The sequence below is a fragment of the Fundulus heteroclitus genome, chromosome 6 (genome assembly GCF_011125445.2).
Source record: "Fundulus heteroclitus isolate FHET01 chromosome 6, MU-UCD_Fhet_4.1, whole genome shotgun sequence".
NCBI lineage: Eukaryota > Metazoa > Chordata > Actinopteri > Cyprinodontiformes > Fundulidae > Fundulus > Fundulus heteroclitus.
The window spans coordinates 23,081,237-23,098,455 of NC_046366.1; the positions used below are offsets into that span (position 1 = coordinate 23,081,237).

The 17,219-nt window shown below is 38.4% G+C and overlaps 1 protein-coding gene across 1 annotated transcript; it reads left to right on the forward strand.

The window, feature by feature from the left end:
- The first annotated feature begins 1,066 nt into the window (after positions 1-1,066).
- On the forward strand, positions 1,067-14,714 carry tcea1 (transcription elongation factor A (SII), 1). The gene is made up of 10 exons (XM_012879349.3): positions 1,067-1,327; positions 2,874-2,936; positions 3,060-3,165; positions 4,014-4,116; positions 8,273-8,421; positions 8,519-8,575; positions 9,129-9,283; positions 9,418-9,564; positions 9,787-9,858; positions 14,461-14,714. Exons 1-10 carry the CDS (start codon positions 1,253-1,255, stop codon positions 14,467-14,469), a joined length of 936 nt encoding a protein of 311 aa, XP_012734803.1. The 5' UTR covers positions 1,067-1,252; the 3' UTR covers positions 14,470-14,714.
- The last annotated feature ends 2,505 nt before the right edge of the window (positions 14,715-17,219 follow it).

Sequence of the window (17,219 nt, forward strand, 5' to 3'; positions counted from 1 at the left end):
TTCATTAGGATGCTTGGGTTATGCAGCAGGACAATGCACCAAAACACATTAGTATGTCCAGCTCTGACACTCACAAACACTCACAACCAGGAACTGTTTAAGTGGACCAGGTTGGTTTGCAATGTCCCCCCCTCTTCGTAACAGAATCATCTGTTTGGACATTGCATTTTGTATTTACTCTGGTTAACTTTAGCTGATGTTAAAATTAGCTTGATGCCAATTTAATCATTAATGTGGGACATAAAAGTAGCAAAAAATATATTAAATCTAAAAGGGAAAAAATATTTTTAAGAGCACTACAAACTTTAATAACTCGTTGTACTTGTGATAGTTCCCCCCACCCCCTCCTTGTTTGTAATTGGAAGTCGATGTTTAGAAGTTCCAAGTCAGAAATTCAAATAGAACGCCTGCCTCTAAACATCTTGGAAAGTGAGGGGTTTGCATGGCTGTGATGTTTTAGAACACATTCACAGCTGCAGCTAAAAAGTGTTTATTTCTATGATCTTTTGATGGTTTGTATCCGATTAAATCAATGGGACAAACAAGTACTGTACAATTATATTGTTTATTTTAATCGTAATTGCTCAAACTGATTCATGGCCCTCTAAAGAATATAATTTTCAAAATGATGTGCCAAGAGATTTTTTTTTCTTTCAGAAATGTGGTCAATGGGATCCATTTAGTCCGTGCAAGATACGTGCTTTGTGTTTTCTCGTAAAGGGCATTTAAAAATATATATATAGCTGTGAATTAACCTTAATACAACAAACTGATATATTTCCGTGAGTGTTTGTTAGAAAAAACACCACGCTTTCGCGCCATCTAGAGGTAGTCAGTATATTACTAAAACTATACCGAAATTTGTTATGGTTGTACAAAGAAACGCCTTTTGGCATAATTTCGAAGTTATTATGAAGATGGATGCATTTTGAAAAATAAAGAAAACAAAAGACGTGTTCTTATAAGATTTCAGCGTGATTATTATGACAATAGCCACTGACGACATGATCCATGCTTCTGTCTCGACTACCTCTCCTTTGTTCCTTCCACTCGGGCATCGACTAGTCAGGTCTGCTACACAGCGGGGGCAGCCAGCTACTACTGTGTGGTCCCGGTCCGCCAAGTTGACGCTGCCGCCGTCTCCGCCGTTGCTGCTGCTTTCTGCTCATCGGCGTGGTCTTTTTGTCCCCCCGTTTTCTTTTTTTCTTTTTCGCTTACACCTCCTTTACCCCGTTCTGTCAGATCAACCAACATGGGGAAGAAGGAGGAAGAGGAGATCATCAGAATCGCGAAAAAGATGGATAAAATGGCGCAGAAGAAAAACGGGGTGAGATGTTCGGAGACGGATGAATGCTACTAGCCGACCGTGCTAGCACGGGCTCTAATGGGATACGATGGAGCTCAGCGACGGCTAATTTAGCTTCTAGCAAGTTCAGTCAATAAGAACAAGCCCGATTGAAACATCGCCGATCTAATCCGCGAATTTACACGCACATACTCGTATCCGGCTTAAGGACTCACGACTATTATGTATGAAGTCTGTTACCAGCACGTTAGCTGCCAAAGACAAGTTGTTGTTGTTGTTCGCTCTCAGTCTGTTTGTGTTGCTAGAAAGTTAGCAGTTAGCAGCCTAGTGACATCTCCGAAGCTGCGCGAGCGTCAACAAAACAAACAAACGCTCCACACGCGGTTAAAAACTAAACGTCAATTTGGGAATACGATATAATCCGAGGTGCCATTCATGTGGAAGTCGTGTTTTTTTTGTTTTGTTTTTTTTACACTGTGCGAATTCGCTTCCTTAGTTCGCCTGGGATGCTCCGTATTTAGCCGCCTAGCCAGTACAGCGAATCCGTCCGTGCAGTTTTACTACTGTGTTGTGGTGCAGCTGGAGGGAACCGCTGTCTGTTCATTGGTTATTACGCCGATGAAACAACCAGCGTCCGGAAGGGATTTTTTATTTTCTTATTTAAAAAAAAAAAAAGCTCAAAATTAAGCTTCAGTGGTCGTTTCAATGGAATATCCCGAATCGGAGCCATGAAACTAACGTTAAGAACGAGGAAATGCAGGAGTTCACCGAAAAGAAGGGAACATTTTCAATCTGATTGTTTAAAAAATAAAATAAAAATGTTTTTCTTGTTTCTCCCCACGTTGTGCGCCGATTCCCGCATTTTCTTAAAACACGCTTTTGTTTTTCACTTGGGGAAATGTGATGCTTTTTGTAGTTGCAGTTTTAGTTAGCATTAGTGCAGCATTAATTTAATTTAATAGGCCTGATGTTTAAAACACATCATTCCCACATGTTTTTGTGTCTATGTATAGGTGATATAGGAAAAAACGCATATCGATAAAATAGAAATCATATTGATCGATAATTATCAACAAATTCAAAACATATATTTTAAGTGCAGCCCTGGCCATTTTATGCAGACCTAACAAACTGAATTCAAACTCAATCCCTTTTTTTTCCTACCAACTTTTTACCTAAACTTCAAATGCAGACCCAGCGTTCCTGGGTTTGTGATCGTTCGGGAGGATGTAGTGACTAATATTAACCTGCATGGCTAGAATGCAAAAGAAAGAAAAACTTATTCTGCAGAAATTTCTATTGGCCCTATTTTCCTATCATCGATACGCGTCTGTCGACCGGTATGTATTTTTATTGAGTTATCGTCCAGCGCTGTATGTACGTTTGTTCCAAAATGATTCGGTCTCGTGTAAAATAGACTCACATATTTTGAGCAAATCAGCTTTTCACAGCCCACAGTTTAGTGTCTATTCAGCTCTGATGGAGCTTACTAGAAGGCTAAGCTGGAGATGCAGTGTTAGACGTACTGGAGCCTTCCTCACAGTCTCGTATCTGCTTTACTCTGCAGGCCGGGGCATTGGACCTCTTGAAAGAGCTGCGCAGTGTACCCATGACTCTGGAGCTGCTTCAGGTATATTTTGTCGTGTTTCTTTTTGTTTTTTACCAGGCGCTTTGCATTCAGGCATTTTTATCAAGAGATAAGTGTAGCTGGTCTCAAGTACTGATGCTTTTTTTTTTTTTTTTTTGTCAACAGTCCACCAGGATCGGCATGTCTGTCAATGCTATCCGCAAGCAAAGCACAGACGAGGAGGTGACATCTCTCGCCAAGTCGCTGATCAAGTCTTGGAAGAAGCTTCTGGGTAATTTTTTATACCTAATGGTGTTTAATTCTCCTAAGATAAGTTGACAAAATTGTGATTTTTTTTTATTGTGGAATTGTTTGCCAGTGTCCGGTGTGAAATCACTGCCAAGCTCCATGCGTGGCAATTTTAAAGTTCACGTTTGCTACATTTACTGCTGACAATATATATTTAATCTGTAAATGTTGAAAATAACCACCTTATAAGCACTAATAGGTGATGAAAAAAATTGTAATTTGATTATTATGTATGCAGAATGTAATTAAAAGTTAAAAAATAAATGTATCCAGAGTTATTTAGACACGTCAGTTTATTAAATAGTGTGCTGTGGAATGTATTTGTTAAAATGTGTAGTTGTGTTGAAATCATATGTAATTATTTCAGTGTTATTTCATGTTTGATTTGCCGCAGTGCATCATGCAATATTTTAAACTGTCTCATCAAATAGACCCTAACATCTGATTGGCTAACCTGCACCATGTGTCTGCTGCAGAACCGCGTCTTTTATCTAGAGAAGCAATGTTTGCCCCCTGAACCTGGATAATACTAATGGATCAAAAAAGTTTAAACAAGTAAAGAAACAAGTGTGAAATTTGTGTTTTTTTTAAACTCATTTGATTAGTATATGTAATAAATTATTTATATATTCCCTCTATGTTAATTTATCCTTGCAACATCTACAGCAACATCAAGATTTTTAATTCAAAATTTTTTTTATTGCTTTGTGGCACTTTTGGGTTCCCTACACTGAAACCGTCTACTCCATGTTTTATGATATAGATTTAATATCTTTTAATAAAATGTATGTGATGTCTATATTTGCCTAATATGGATAATTTACGTTGCAGATGAGCCTGGAGGTGGAGAAAAAGCTCCAGATGAGAAGCGAAAAGAGCAAACAACACCCGTCGTCTCTCCCTCGCAAGGAAGCCCAGAAGCAAAGGAAGAGAGGTAACAAAACGTAAAAAATATGATATATATCAACAAAGCATGGCTGATAGAAAGCTATGGCTCCACTTTTCAAAATGCGCTGCAGATTACGCTCCCTGCAATGGCTTTTAATCTGGGGAAGCACCTGCTCGTAGCTGCCAATTTTGCGAAGTTCTCGCTATAATTTTAGCAATTCTTCATACTAGGGCTGGGCGATAGGACGATACATATCGTACGGACGATAGAAAAGTGTCTACAGTGCTAATTCTATTCTATCGTTTCTATCGTTTCTACCACCATTTTATCTCGTATTCAAGAAAATATTCCCCAATGTAGACTACGACAAACTTATTAGTGTAGTCACGTAGCCTACACACAGTTTATAAGTGATAAACAAGATTTATTTATTTTTAATTCACAAAGAAGCGCCGTCTTGTGGTTTTGCAACATGACGCTGCTTTACGGCTTTTGACTCACACGCGGGTTTGCGACATGCTTTACGTTACTTAACTCATGAGAGCTGAGAGATGGAGACGCAGGAGGCTGAAGTCTTAAACCCGTGCTTGCAACAAACAGAGACAGCTACGCCGGCAACCCAAGATGAAGCACTTTTACCAAAAAAGTTTCGATAATCTATATTGCCGTTATGGTATGCAAACTTTGCACTACAAGGTTAAATATTTCAGAAACTTGTAACTAACGTTTGTTCAAAAATGTGTGCTTTTCTACTCCGAAACTTAAACTAAACATTAGTGCACTTTTATTTATTTATTTTGGTAATTTAATTTAAAAACCTGTAGGATTTTGAAAAAAAATGTGAAGGGTACTGTAGCGCTACCTCTGCCTCATTTTATGTATTTATGTTACTGCACTACAATTTATTTTTGTAATTTGTGACAGTACTATAAATGTCACTTCAAAATAAAGTTGGAAAAAAGTAAATAATTATGTTTTGTCATATTTTTCAGAGATTTGCTGAAAACTTACTTAATTGGGGCATATTGCAATATATATCATTATTGTGATATAAAATAGTCCATATCATGATATATGATTTTTTCCATATCGCCCAGCTCTACTTCATACCCGTTCAGTGACCTTTTTTCAAAAAGCGACTAGCAAAAAAATCTAGTGACCTTCTTCAGTTATTGGCGACTTCCCGGGAACGTAACAATTGTTATGGAGTTACTGTCTGGGGAGAGCGGTGAGTGCTGCTGTGAGCTCCTTCCAACTTCTCCTAGCTCTCTGTCACAGACTGTTTTCCTTCATGGTCGGGCGTACTAATCACTTACATTTCTTGTGACACATTTCTACATTTCTCACACTTTCTTCCAGGGGCACGCAGCGAGGGGATAGTAGCATGCCCGTTAAGCTAGTCGGCACCTAAAGTCGCTTCTTCTCCAGCAGGCACCGAATTCGCAGCTGTCAATGAGGCTGTGACACCGCGCGTCCACTTCTGATTGGGGCAGTTCAGTGCATCGGTACATATAAAAGAGGATAGGAAGACCTCTACCCGCTGAGCAGATTACAGGGTGACCACGGTCTTAAAAGCAAGAGCTTTGTGTGCCTGGATTCATGTCCGCAACTATGTGGGAGGGAGCTTTTTGTCGGCTGCAAAAAAAGCGATCAGCTCTCTGTTAGCGCTCGCATTTCAAATTGACGGCGCGCGCACTGAGCGCCCCGCGGTGTTCTGCTCGTTTAGTAGATCCTGGGTTTAATGGTTTACGGTAAATTCTGTGATTCTGTTTTCCGCATCGTGGAAATTATGAGCCCCAGCAATAGCAACTTAATCGACACCTCATAGATTACAGTCAGTCCTACAATATGGGACTGAGAACATTTACTGAACTGTGAAGCACCAGCTTTACTGAGCATGACGTAGGCTGCTGATGCTGGTCGCTGCGTGCATGACGCACACCTGAGTGAGGGCGGGTGGTCCATGCGCGCTGCTTAAAAAGCCTATGTGGGGATTTTATCTCAGTTTACCTGAACGGGCCGCCCAAGTAGAATCTATGTATGGGAAACACAGACAAGTCGCAGAATTGGCCCAGCTATTAAAAAAAGTTTGACATATAATCTGAAAAATATGATTTATGTTCATTGATTCCATTTGCTTGTTTTGAGGGAAATGTGGGAATTCCAAGCAGACTAAATGAAACATGGAATCAGAGCATCTGCAAAAGTAAATGAACCACAGCTGCACTGGTAAAGACAATCAGGTAAAAGACTCAGGTGAAACACACGTGTGAGTGCTCGAACAATCAATTAAGCAGACCAATAAAAATGAGACATCCTTGGGGTAAGTTTTGAGGTGCGCTGGTTAAAAGGGAGAGGAAACCAACCAAACCACTGTTGTGTCAAGGCATAAAGACCAGATCAAGAATGCCGAGAGGAAAGGAGACATCTGAGGACATCAGGAAGAAGGTGGTGACGGCCCATCGGTCTGGGGAAAGCTATAAGACCATCTCCAAAAGATTCCAGCTTCATCCATCCCCTGTGAGACAAATCATTTACTACAACTCTGGCCCGAAAGTGGACGGCCGTCAAAACTTACACAAAGAAGCACCAGAGAAATATAAGAGCAAGTAAAGGCCGACCCACGCACCACCTCTCCAAAGAGTTGCAGACCTCAATGTCAGCGTCTGGGATAAATGTACATGCGTCTACAATCAGGCGAAATATCAATAGACATGGCATTCATGGGAGAGTTGCTAGACGGAAGCCTCTGATCTCAAGGAAGAACAAATCCACCTGTTTGAAACTTTTCCAGAGAGCACAAACAAGAGTTTTTCTGGAAGTCCATTCTCTGGACGGATGAGTCCAAAATTGAATTATTTAGCCGCAATCACAGGCGCCATGTTTGGAGAAAAGTCAACACTGCATTTAAAGAGCAGAACCTCCTCCCAACAGTGAAGCATGGCGGTGGAAATGTGAAAGTCTGGGCCTGCTTTTCTGCCTCCGGACCTGGACGACTCCATATAATACAGGGAACCATCAATTCCCAGGACTATCAACAAATTCTTGACCAGAATCTCCTGCCATCAGTCAGGGAGTTGAAGCTGGGACGAAAATGGATTATGCAACAAGACGACGATGTGGAAGGAATGCTGTGGCAAGATCTGAAACGGGCAGGACGTGCCAGATGTCCCTCCAACCTCACTCAACTGGCAGAGTTCTGCAAGGAGGAGTGGACAAAAAGCAGATGTGAGACAGTCGTCTGTGGTTACAGAAGACCTTTAGTTGAAGTAATGACTGCAAAAGGAGGTGCACGAGGTATTAACTGAAAGAGTTCCCATACTTTTGTAATTGGCAGATTTTCTGTTTTTTGACAGATAAAATACTTTTCTTGAATAAATAAGGAAAACATGTAACTTTTTTTCTTTGTTTCCCTTATTTGGAAGGTCTGCATTACAATTTGAGATTTGGAGGTTCATTTCACATGATTATTATATTTTTTCTTTATTAAACAATGACCATGTTTGGGTGGTTCACAAACGTTCAAGCAGCACTGTATATATACTGAACTTTATGGCCATTTTGCATCTGCCAACATTGCTGAACTTCTATAAACCAGTTAAATTTAAAACTACACAACTGGACATTTACTGCATTTTGGCACCATTATCATTTTGCACTGCAAACAGTGAACAGCATGCTTCTGCACACTTTTTCCAAAAAACAGTTTTTCTCCTGCATTGTTACATTCTTATCACTGCTGTACTTTATATTTTTAATGTTATTTTATTTTAATTGCAATCTCATTACACTGTTGTAAGCCTTATGCAACAAAATCTCATTTTGTATGAACTCTGTGCATACAAAATCACAATAAAGTTTGTCTAAGTTCATATATATATATATATATATATATAGTGTGTATATGTATATGTGTATATGTGTGTGTATATATATATATATATATATACACACACACCATATTTTTCGGATTATGAATCGCTTTGACGTCAGTCAAAAACTGTGTCATAAGAAGAAAAAAACATATAATATAAAAGTGCACCGGACTAAAAGTCGCAGGAGCGGCCAAACTATGAGCAAAAAATGGGACTTATAGTTCGAAAACATACGAGATAAACAAACAACCAATCAAAACTGGCTCCTCTTGTTGAAGTGGGCTGCAGCGTCCATTGATTTCTTGCGTTTCTCTTCACTTCTGCAGCAGCTCCAGCAGTAATTCCAGCAGCAAAAGCGAAACCTCTGAAGTCACTCCCAACACGTTTACCACCACCTTTCCTCGTGCGCCGTGCACCTCCGACTCCATCCGGCTCAAATGCAGAGAGATGCTGGCCAATGCTCTGCAGACTGGAGGTATGGCCTAACGTGTCACGTCATTTAATGTTGTTTGGTTGCTGTTTTTCATCTTTTAATTCCTTCTTATATGTTAACTATATGTGATCATTTTCAGAGGATCATATTGCCATTGGTGCTGATTGTGAAGAGCTGGGAGCACAGATTGAGGAATATATCCTTTTACACAAGCTCTAGATCTTATCATTTTTAATTCAAAGGGTTCATTTGTTATACATTAGTATAATTTTGGGAATAGTGGTATAATGTCATAGACAAACAATTCAGTGGCAAACCTAATAAACCACTTCATATTTTATCTGTTAAAACAAACACCTGAAAGTAAACAACTTTCCATTCAGTTTTATGATATTTTTATGCGTTTGTTTTAAGGTACACTGCAAAAACGGATCTAAAAATAAGTCAAATGTTTTTAAAGTTAGTGTATTTGTCCTTGATTTGAGCAGGTAAATAAGATGATTTGCCTATGGAATAAGATTTTTGCACTTAAAATAGGAACAACTCATCTCCATCATCTTATTTCAAGTGAAGGATGTCTAATTATCTTATTTTAGGGGTCAAAATACTCATTCCATTGGCAGATAATCTTATTTACCTGCTCAAATCAAGGACAAATACGCTAACTTTAAAAACATTTTACTTATTTTTAGATCCGTTTTTGCAGTGAAAATAGATCTATAAAATTGAATTCCTTGACCTGCTTCCACGTATCTTCCAAGAGTTTAAGAACACAGACATGAAATACAAGAACCGCGTGCGAAGTCGGATCTCGAATCTGAAGGACATGAAAAATCCCAACTTAAGGAGGACCGTGCTTTGCGGGAGCGTAACCCCGGAGCGGATGGCCAAGATGACGGCAGAGGTACGCCGTCTGTCGATGATGCACTTTTCAGAGGGCAATTGGCCACTTTTTTTCCCGCCTGTCTATGTTCGTATAACGTCTTCTTAGAAGGACGAGAAATCAAAGCATCTGTTGTTTCTGCCACCGTTGTGCAGGAAATGGCCAGCGATGAGCTGAAGGAAATGAGGAAGAATTTGACCAAAGAAGCTGTCAGGGACCACCAGATGGCCACCACCGGGGGCACTCAGACTGATTTGTTCACCTGTGGCAAATGCAAGGGGAAGAACTGCACCTACACACAGGTAGAAAAGCCCTTTATAAGTTGTGATGCACTCAAATTTAGTTCAGCATTCTCAGTTATAATGCACTGATTTGCAGTTTTCAGTGTTGGCGTGCTGTTAAGGTAAATCAATGATATAAAATGTGTTACCTTGTGTTCTTTGATTTATTGCTTTGAATGTGGGGGATTTCACGATTGTGACGTTTGGTAACAAGTTGTGTCGATTTCCTTTCACGATTTCTAGGTTCAAACTCGAAGTGCTGATGAGCCGATGACCACGTTTGTCTTCTGCACACAGTGTGGAAATAGATGGAAGGTACGCAGCTTAATTCAGTTCTTTCCGGCTTGCTCTTTAGACTTCGCTCTGACTTTAGATTTCACTGTTGAACCTGTGAAGCTTGTTCTTGTGCTGGAACCCCCCCAGATCTGGATTTCTCTGGGAGTTTAAGGGATCTATATGTTCTGAAGCCAATTTTTTTATTTGACATTTATTTATACAGGATAAATGTCAAATAAATCTTTCTCATTTCTCATTGAGAAATAAATTCTCATAAGAGACCTGTTTCAACATCACAAGCAGTCATGGTAGTTGCATACAGAACCTCAGTAGTACAGTGTCAACATTTTTGGATGATAAATACGGTTCTTTATCATTTGTAACCATCCCTGTTAAGAAGCTTTGTGCCACAGGTTGTGAACCTCCTCTGCTCTAGAACATGCTTCTGATTCCTTGTCCTAATAACTTGTGAAACACGTAACTCTGTTCCTCTTATTGCCATTTGGCAATGAACGTCTTGTTTACATCTTTTTAAATTGGTGGTTACAGAGTATCCACCTCAGTGTCTTTTTCGTATGAATAAACAAGACAAACAGACCAGAAACAGAAACATCAATGTTGTTTCATCTTTGCGCGGTTTGTGTTGCGACCGGCCGAGAAATGCCCGGTAGATGGAATCGCCTCCTGGGGGCGACTTTGTAGTATCTGTGTAGTATTATATAGTCCCTCCATTTCTTCCAGCTTTAATCCAACAGGTTCTTCTTATGCTTGACCTCAGCTGTCGTTTTCTCCATCCTGTAAATAGTTATTGTGATGTCCGTCCACATGTCCAGAGTTGGGCTTTCCTGTAAGAGCATTTTTTTTTCCTTTGGCCATTCTTCAAGCAGAAGCCCAACAAATAGAGTTTTACTTTCCAAAGGTAGACGAGTGCTGAAAAATTAGTTGTATTGCTCCATGTATTTTCTTTCAATACACTCTAATAATAACACAGTCCCAAAAAATATGAGAGTGATTTGCATTAACATTTCTGCAGTTTCTCCAGCATGCTGGTGAATTTTATAGCAAGATTTTTCATAAGGAGTAATGTAATATCTGGTTCTGCTTTCCCATCCAAATTCCCTCCAACTATATGAGCTACTGCATTTCCATTGCTTTGGCCGTATGGTTTTTCATTCTTCCTCTTTTAAATCTACTCCCCACCTTTCCTATTATATTTTAATATATAAAGTTGACTATGTTTACATGTTTTTCAGACCTTTATATAAACCAGAAATAACACCTCTATCTTTATTTGAGCTTTATGACCTAATCTAAAGTTAATTGAATTTATCAATCAACATTTCATTGATAAGCAGCCATTTTCTTAAAAACTCGAGTTTTCTCTCGTATCAAGAGAGTCTTTCTATATCATGAAGGGCTGTTTCGTTTTACAATGTGCTGAATTTAAAAAAGTGGCACATCATTGTACTTTAGCAATTTATTGTGTCACCTGTATTAAATACGGACTGAATAAAAAAAATTGAGATTTTTTTTTTCACGCATTATTAATCTTAGACATGTTTATAGAATATTACAAACAGGAACCATTACATTACTGACTAAACAACATGAATAGAATAAAATATGTAAAAAATTCTCAAGAAAGCCTTCATCATCAGCCGTGGTTTTGGCATCATGTTACAAATCGTTAATGCGTCCAGCCCTGCCGCGGCTGGATGGGTGCAATTACTTGAGAAGCTTGTTGAGTGTTTATATTTAAAAACAGAGCATCCTTATCTCCATTAAACACTAAAATATTCTCACGTCAGACTGTGTTTGGACCGCTTCACGTTGCCTCCGCCACAATTGTTTTGTTTTTCTCTTACCAGTGTTGCCAGATAAAATCACGTTTTTCCAGCCCAAAAAATCTGTTAAAAACCGTCACAACATACAAACCCGCCTAATCAAATAATGTTGTTTTTACTCTGAGGGCGGGCCTGAATGCACATCAATACAATGCGTTTTCTAAAGCTGCAATCCAACAAAACCGGCCCAGAGTTCTTTTCCTAAAGACCAGCGACAACAAAATCCAGTGTGAGCGTAACGTGACACATCTACCCACCCTGACATGTTTGAAGATCAGCTTCAAAACAACCTTTGTTTCACATTCGAAAGACACAAACCTTGATCAATATGCACAAATAAATAAAAAGATTAATTCTGCACATTTTAGTAAATTACATTTACTATGGTCATCAAGATTTTTTTATACCTTTTATTGCAAAATCCACTGTTGGCTGAAAGGCTGAATATCCGAACACTGAACTTACTATAAAACAATCCATTGTGATTTGAGATCAGTACATGGTTGAGTCAAATTTCCCCAATAACTGCTATGAACCAATGACAAATGATGAAATGATAACATTAATAAGGTTAACTAAAATAAAAAAACACACCAAACTGACTTCAAATCTGACCAAATTATGTCTACCCGCCCAAAGCAAATTATACCCGCAAAATAAAAAGTAAAACCGGCCATTAGGGCAGAAATCTGCCTAATCTGGCAACGCTGCTTACAACTACTGTGGTCTGGCTCCACATTAGAATGAGTGGTGGCGCCCTCGTCTGGATGGCGGCGATACTACAACACTGAAAGGAGGTCTGTATGTGGACCTCATCAGTTAATCTGAGGGAACACGAGTCGCTCTTTTTACCTTCCACCATGGCTCATAATAATTTGGACTAAAATGGTAAACAGACAACTGCTGTTGTTATAGACAGATGAAATTACAAATGAATGTTTTGGACGTTTTTTTTCATAGAATAATGAAAAAAATATATAATTTCCACAGCAGAATGAAATTAACAGCACCAGAAATGCTAAGATCTATATTTCCTGTCATTAGGTTGAAAAATGTGTTTGTTTGTTTTTTTTACATAATTTTCATCCAGTAGAAGAAAGTGTACTCGTCCTCTTATTTCAAGAGTTTTCCTTTATTTTAAAACCTAAAAATGGAAATCATGTGGTGGTTCTTTATAAATCACAACACATTTTCTGCTGTAGATATTTGTCAAAAATCAAAAGTAACCTCTTTTCAAAGGGTCGTGTAACATTAACAGCTCTGTGTGTTATTTAGTTTGACTTTGGGCAACATTGGCTCTTTGTATTGTGAAGGTTGTAGCCCTCAGCACCGGTGTATACATTTCTTTAATTCTTTCAAAGCTATGTTTTACCTTCCTTCATTATTTTGTAATCAACATATTTTCAGGAATATAAGTCGCATAAGTCAGAAAAGGGCGTCACGAAGAAGAAGAAAAAAAACATGCATAAGTTTCACTGGACTATAAATTCCATTTATTTTGAAACTTATTTCACAAAATCCAAGACTAAAAACTGACATTTGATCCGGTAAGGCAACATATTCAATTACACAGATGCATCCACAACAGGCTGAATAACATGGAACATACCTGGGAGGTGGAAGAGGTAAATTAGCATAAGAGGCCAGCATAGCAACGCTCCGCTGCCTGAATGCAGGCTGAAACAGCGAAACGACATACATACAGGTGTTCAGTCTTTGAGTACAGGTTCATTTTTAAATAAATTCTTATATGATACAGGAGCAGCGTATAGTTTTCACAAGCCTGAAGCATCCCTTTGGTTACTTCTGTAGACGGTAGTGTTTACTCCTTGGTTCATGTTGGTCACTATGAATTATCATTTAAAAACATGTTAACTATTTTATGTATGTCGCACCTGGCTATAAGTCGCAGGATCAGCCAAACTATGAGGGAAAGTGCAATTTATAGTCCGAAAAATACGGTAACTGTTAATTCATTGTTTGCGTAGTGTTGCTTAGTGAATCTGTTATGTGATTTATTTGAAGTGAAATGTGTACCATATACGCAACACTTAAGAATTGCTATATCTTCTTCTAATTTGTATTCTGTAATCACCGTTTCCCGGACTTTAAGTCTCTGTTTGCTCCATTGGGTTTTTCTATCGTTTAATGAAGCCTAAAATCTCTCCGTTCTACTTAAAGAAGAAAACTTGCTATTCTCTGAAAAGCTTCGCCATGCTGCACGCTGCAAATGAGCCAAGCAGGCAATCACAGGAACAATTTAAAGAATCTTAAACTTTCAAGAAAAAAAGAGAAACAGAAAAAATTAAGTTATTGAAAATGACTTGATTTCATTCCCAAAGTGTTCACGTTGAAGCCATGACGTTGTATCAAGCAAGGGTAAATATTATGGCTCGGCCTTGTTGTACATTTATTAGATTTTAAAGGTAGAAAGTCAAATGAAAAAATAGATTAATTTGGTATGTGGGTGACCGTGTCCTCTGACTTTTTAAATGTACATTAAACAAGTTGCCTTTTATTAAATGTGAGACGTGATGATGCTTGACCAACAAAAAAAAAAGCAGCTCAGATGGCCGGAGCGTCTTCAGATCTAAGTGCACTGAAAGCATATTAATAATGAAAATAGTTCAGCCCATCAGCTTATTAAAGATTGTGTCCGACTCCTTTTATTTAAAGGATGAAACATCGCCTGAACCAAATATTCTGTTTAATCCCCTTGAGCACCCCCTAAAGCTGCTTACCAATAACTTAGTGTGTGATGTTTAAGAGTTAATACGTTTGCTTCATGTCTCCCTAGTTCTGCTGAATCTGCTGGCGTCATCCACGGCACTCCCGGCAAGTAGCAAAAATTCCCGGACCAGGTTCTGTCCACCTGCAGCAGAGCGGAGCTTTGTATTGTGTGGTTACATCGTAATCAACATCCAAGACGCCACTACGGTTACCGTTTGACTAAATATCTTGGTCATAGATTGAGCTTATCGTCACTTCCCGTAAAGGCCCCTCTCTCTAAATCTCTTACTGTTGTCATTAGTTGTTTCTCGCTGTCAGATATACGCCATCAATCTTGTGTCATTCTCTTTTATCTGCGTTTTTATATGTAGTTTTAACACTTTGGATTATATTGTTTTTGCTTTCCCGGCACAAGCATTGTATTGTTTTATTTAATTCCCCCAATAAAATGTAATCCATTTGATTAAAAAAAAAAAAAAGAAAAGGAGTTGTTTTTGACCACTAGTCTATTATTATTCTCCACTGCTTATGTAAATCTTTAACGTCGACCTAATGCCTGTAAGGATCTGAGCAGACGAACATCCTGGATGAGTGTGTGGGAGTATACTTTTGTAATTGGTGGAATACTCATCACTTCAAAGTGAATGCAGATGTATGCATATTATTAATCTGTCTAGAGACAGGGTAATGTCATTGGCTGGATCAGGGAGTACACAATTGTCCCCCCCTTTGGTGGAGCTTTTGTAATTGCCAGGTGCAAGCACTCTGTGCTGATGAGCTGCTTTGCTGCCTTTCTACAAGCCTCGCTGAACCCAGACCAGATATATGCGCATTGCTACAGGAATAAGAAGAGCATTTATGGGTAAAGAGCCACATGCAGAACCTCTTGGAAAAGTATTCATGCACTTTGAACTTTTCCACATTTCGCCAACTTACAAGCTTAATTTTGTTTCACTGGGATTCAGGCCCATATTAAGACAATGTGGTGCCCCGGGGCATTATACCTCAAAGCCCCCCCCCCCCCTTACCCGTGCTGTCCTCCGGTCAAAAACATCACACATAATCAAGGGGATTTCTGTAATGTAATTTACTATTTACTAACACAACTACATGTAGGCATATGAGCAGTGAGCAATATTCAAATATCTCATTTTAAAATGTTGAAATCAAAAAAATCTTGATTTATTTATCATTTGTTATTATTGTGACATCAGTGTTCACAAAACAAATAATGCATGGTCTTTCAACAATTTCAAGTAAATAATATAACAATTTATGAAAAATATATTTTTAAAGCATGTGTCATGTGGTGCCCCCCTCCCCATGGTGGTTGGTGCCCCTGGGCACTGGCCCACTGGCCCTTATGGATAATAATCCGGCCCTGCTGGGATTGTTTGGAGCAGGGGTGGCCAACCTTGTCATGTGGGCAGAAATCGTCAAGTCATAAGTACTAGTGGGCCAATAAAATATAGTTTTTTAAAAGGCTAAAATCATTGTTTGGATTTTTTTTCTCCCTACCGAACAATAAACAAATCAAGCAATATTTTAATTGAACAACTAAAGAAAAGGGGTAAATAGCTGTAGACCCAAAAACACGTCTTTGTCCTGAGGCATCCAGTTTGCCAATTCTTTTAGGCTTAATTGATTAAAAACAACTGAAACAAAGGTAGTCTGTTACCTGCAATAAGAACAGCATTTGGGTCTCTTTTTTTATCAAAGATTAACAAATTAATTAAAATTAGAATTTGTGCCAAAGTTTGCTATTGAGTAAAAGTCACTGGACATATGTGGTCCTGTTTACAAGGAAATTAAAGGGAAGGCCAAAAGTGTGGTTTTCAAAAAAATTATAGTTTGTGTTGTACTTAACATTGTAATTAAAAGTTTTATTTTGTCAGTTATAATTTTGCCCAAATTAAAAATAATGACTCACAAAGTCAGTGTGGGTCATTTTGTGACACCCATGTTTTACACAAAGGCTGAAATTTGTATTTTTTTTTTTTTTTTTTTTTCAAAAAGATTCTCAAAATTTATTTGTCTGCCCTTTGACTAGGCCATTGTAATATTCAAATATACGTTGATTTAAACCAGGAGTGGCCAAGTCCAGTCCCTGAGAGCTACTGCCCTGCAACTTTTAGATGCATCCCTGCTCCTACACGGCTCAATGAAATGGCCGAATTCCCTCACCAGCATTCAGTCACTCAGGCCTGCAGATGCCTGGTAACAAGCCATTCATTTGACTCTGGTGTTTGAGCAGGGATGCATCTAAATGTTGCAGGAGTGTAGCTCTCCAGGACTGGACTCTGCTATCCCTGGTTTAAACCTTTCTATGTAGCTCTGTTTATATGGACGAGGTAACTGTCCATACTGAGGTTTTTTGTTGTTTTTTTTGTAGCCGCCATGAGGTTTTCTTCCACGATTACCCTGTATTTAGTTCCTTTTATATGGAGCTAAATCAGTGTCATAATGTTTGTTCGAAAAATAAAAAGAATTGAAAAAAGATTGGAAACTCAAAACAAATGTGAAACTGAATGAAAGATATGAAACTGAAAGAAAAACTGAAAAAATGTGACTAAAATGTCTTTGAAACTGAAAAGAAAAGACTTGAAATTTATATATACAATATATATATATATATATATATATATATATATATATATATATATATATATATATATATATATATATATATATATATATATACTTTGGGATTTGTTTTTGTGTTTTAGTTTCAAACCTTTGGCCCTGTACTGTGAATCATGAATTCCACACCCCTATAATTTGAGGCCCTGCCCTCACGCCAAAACAGGGCCAAACGTTTGAAACTAA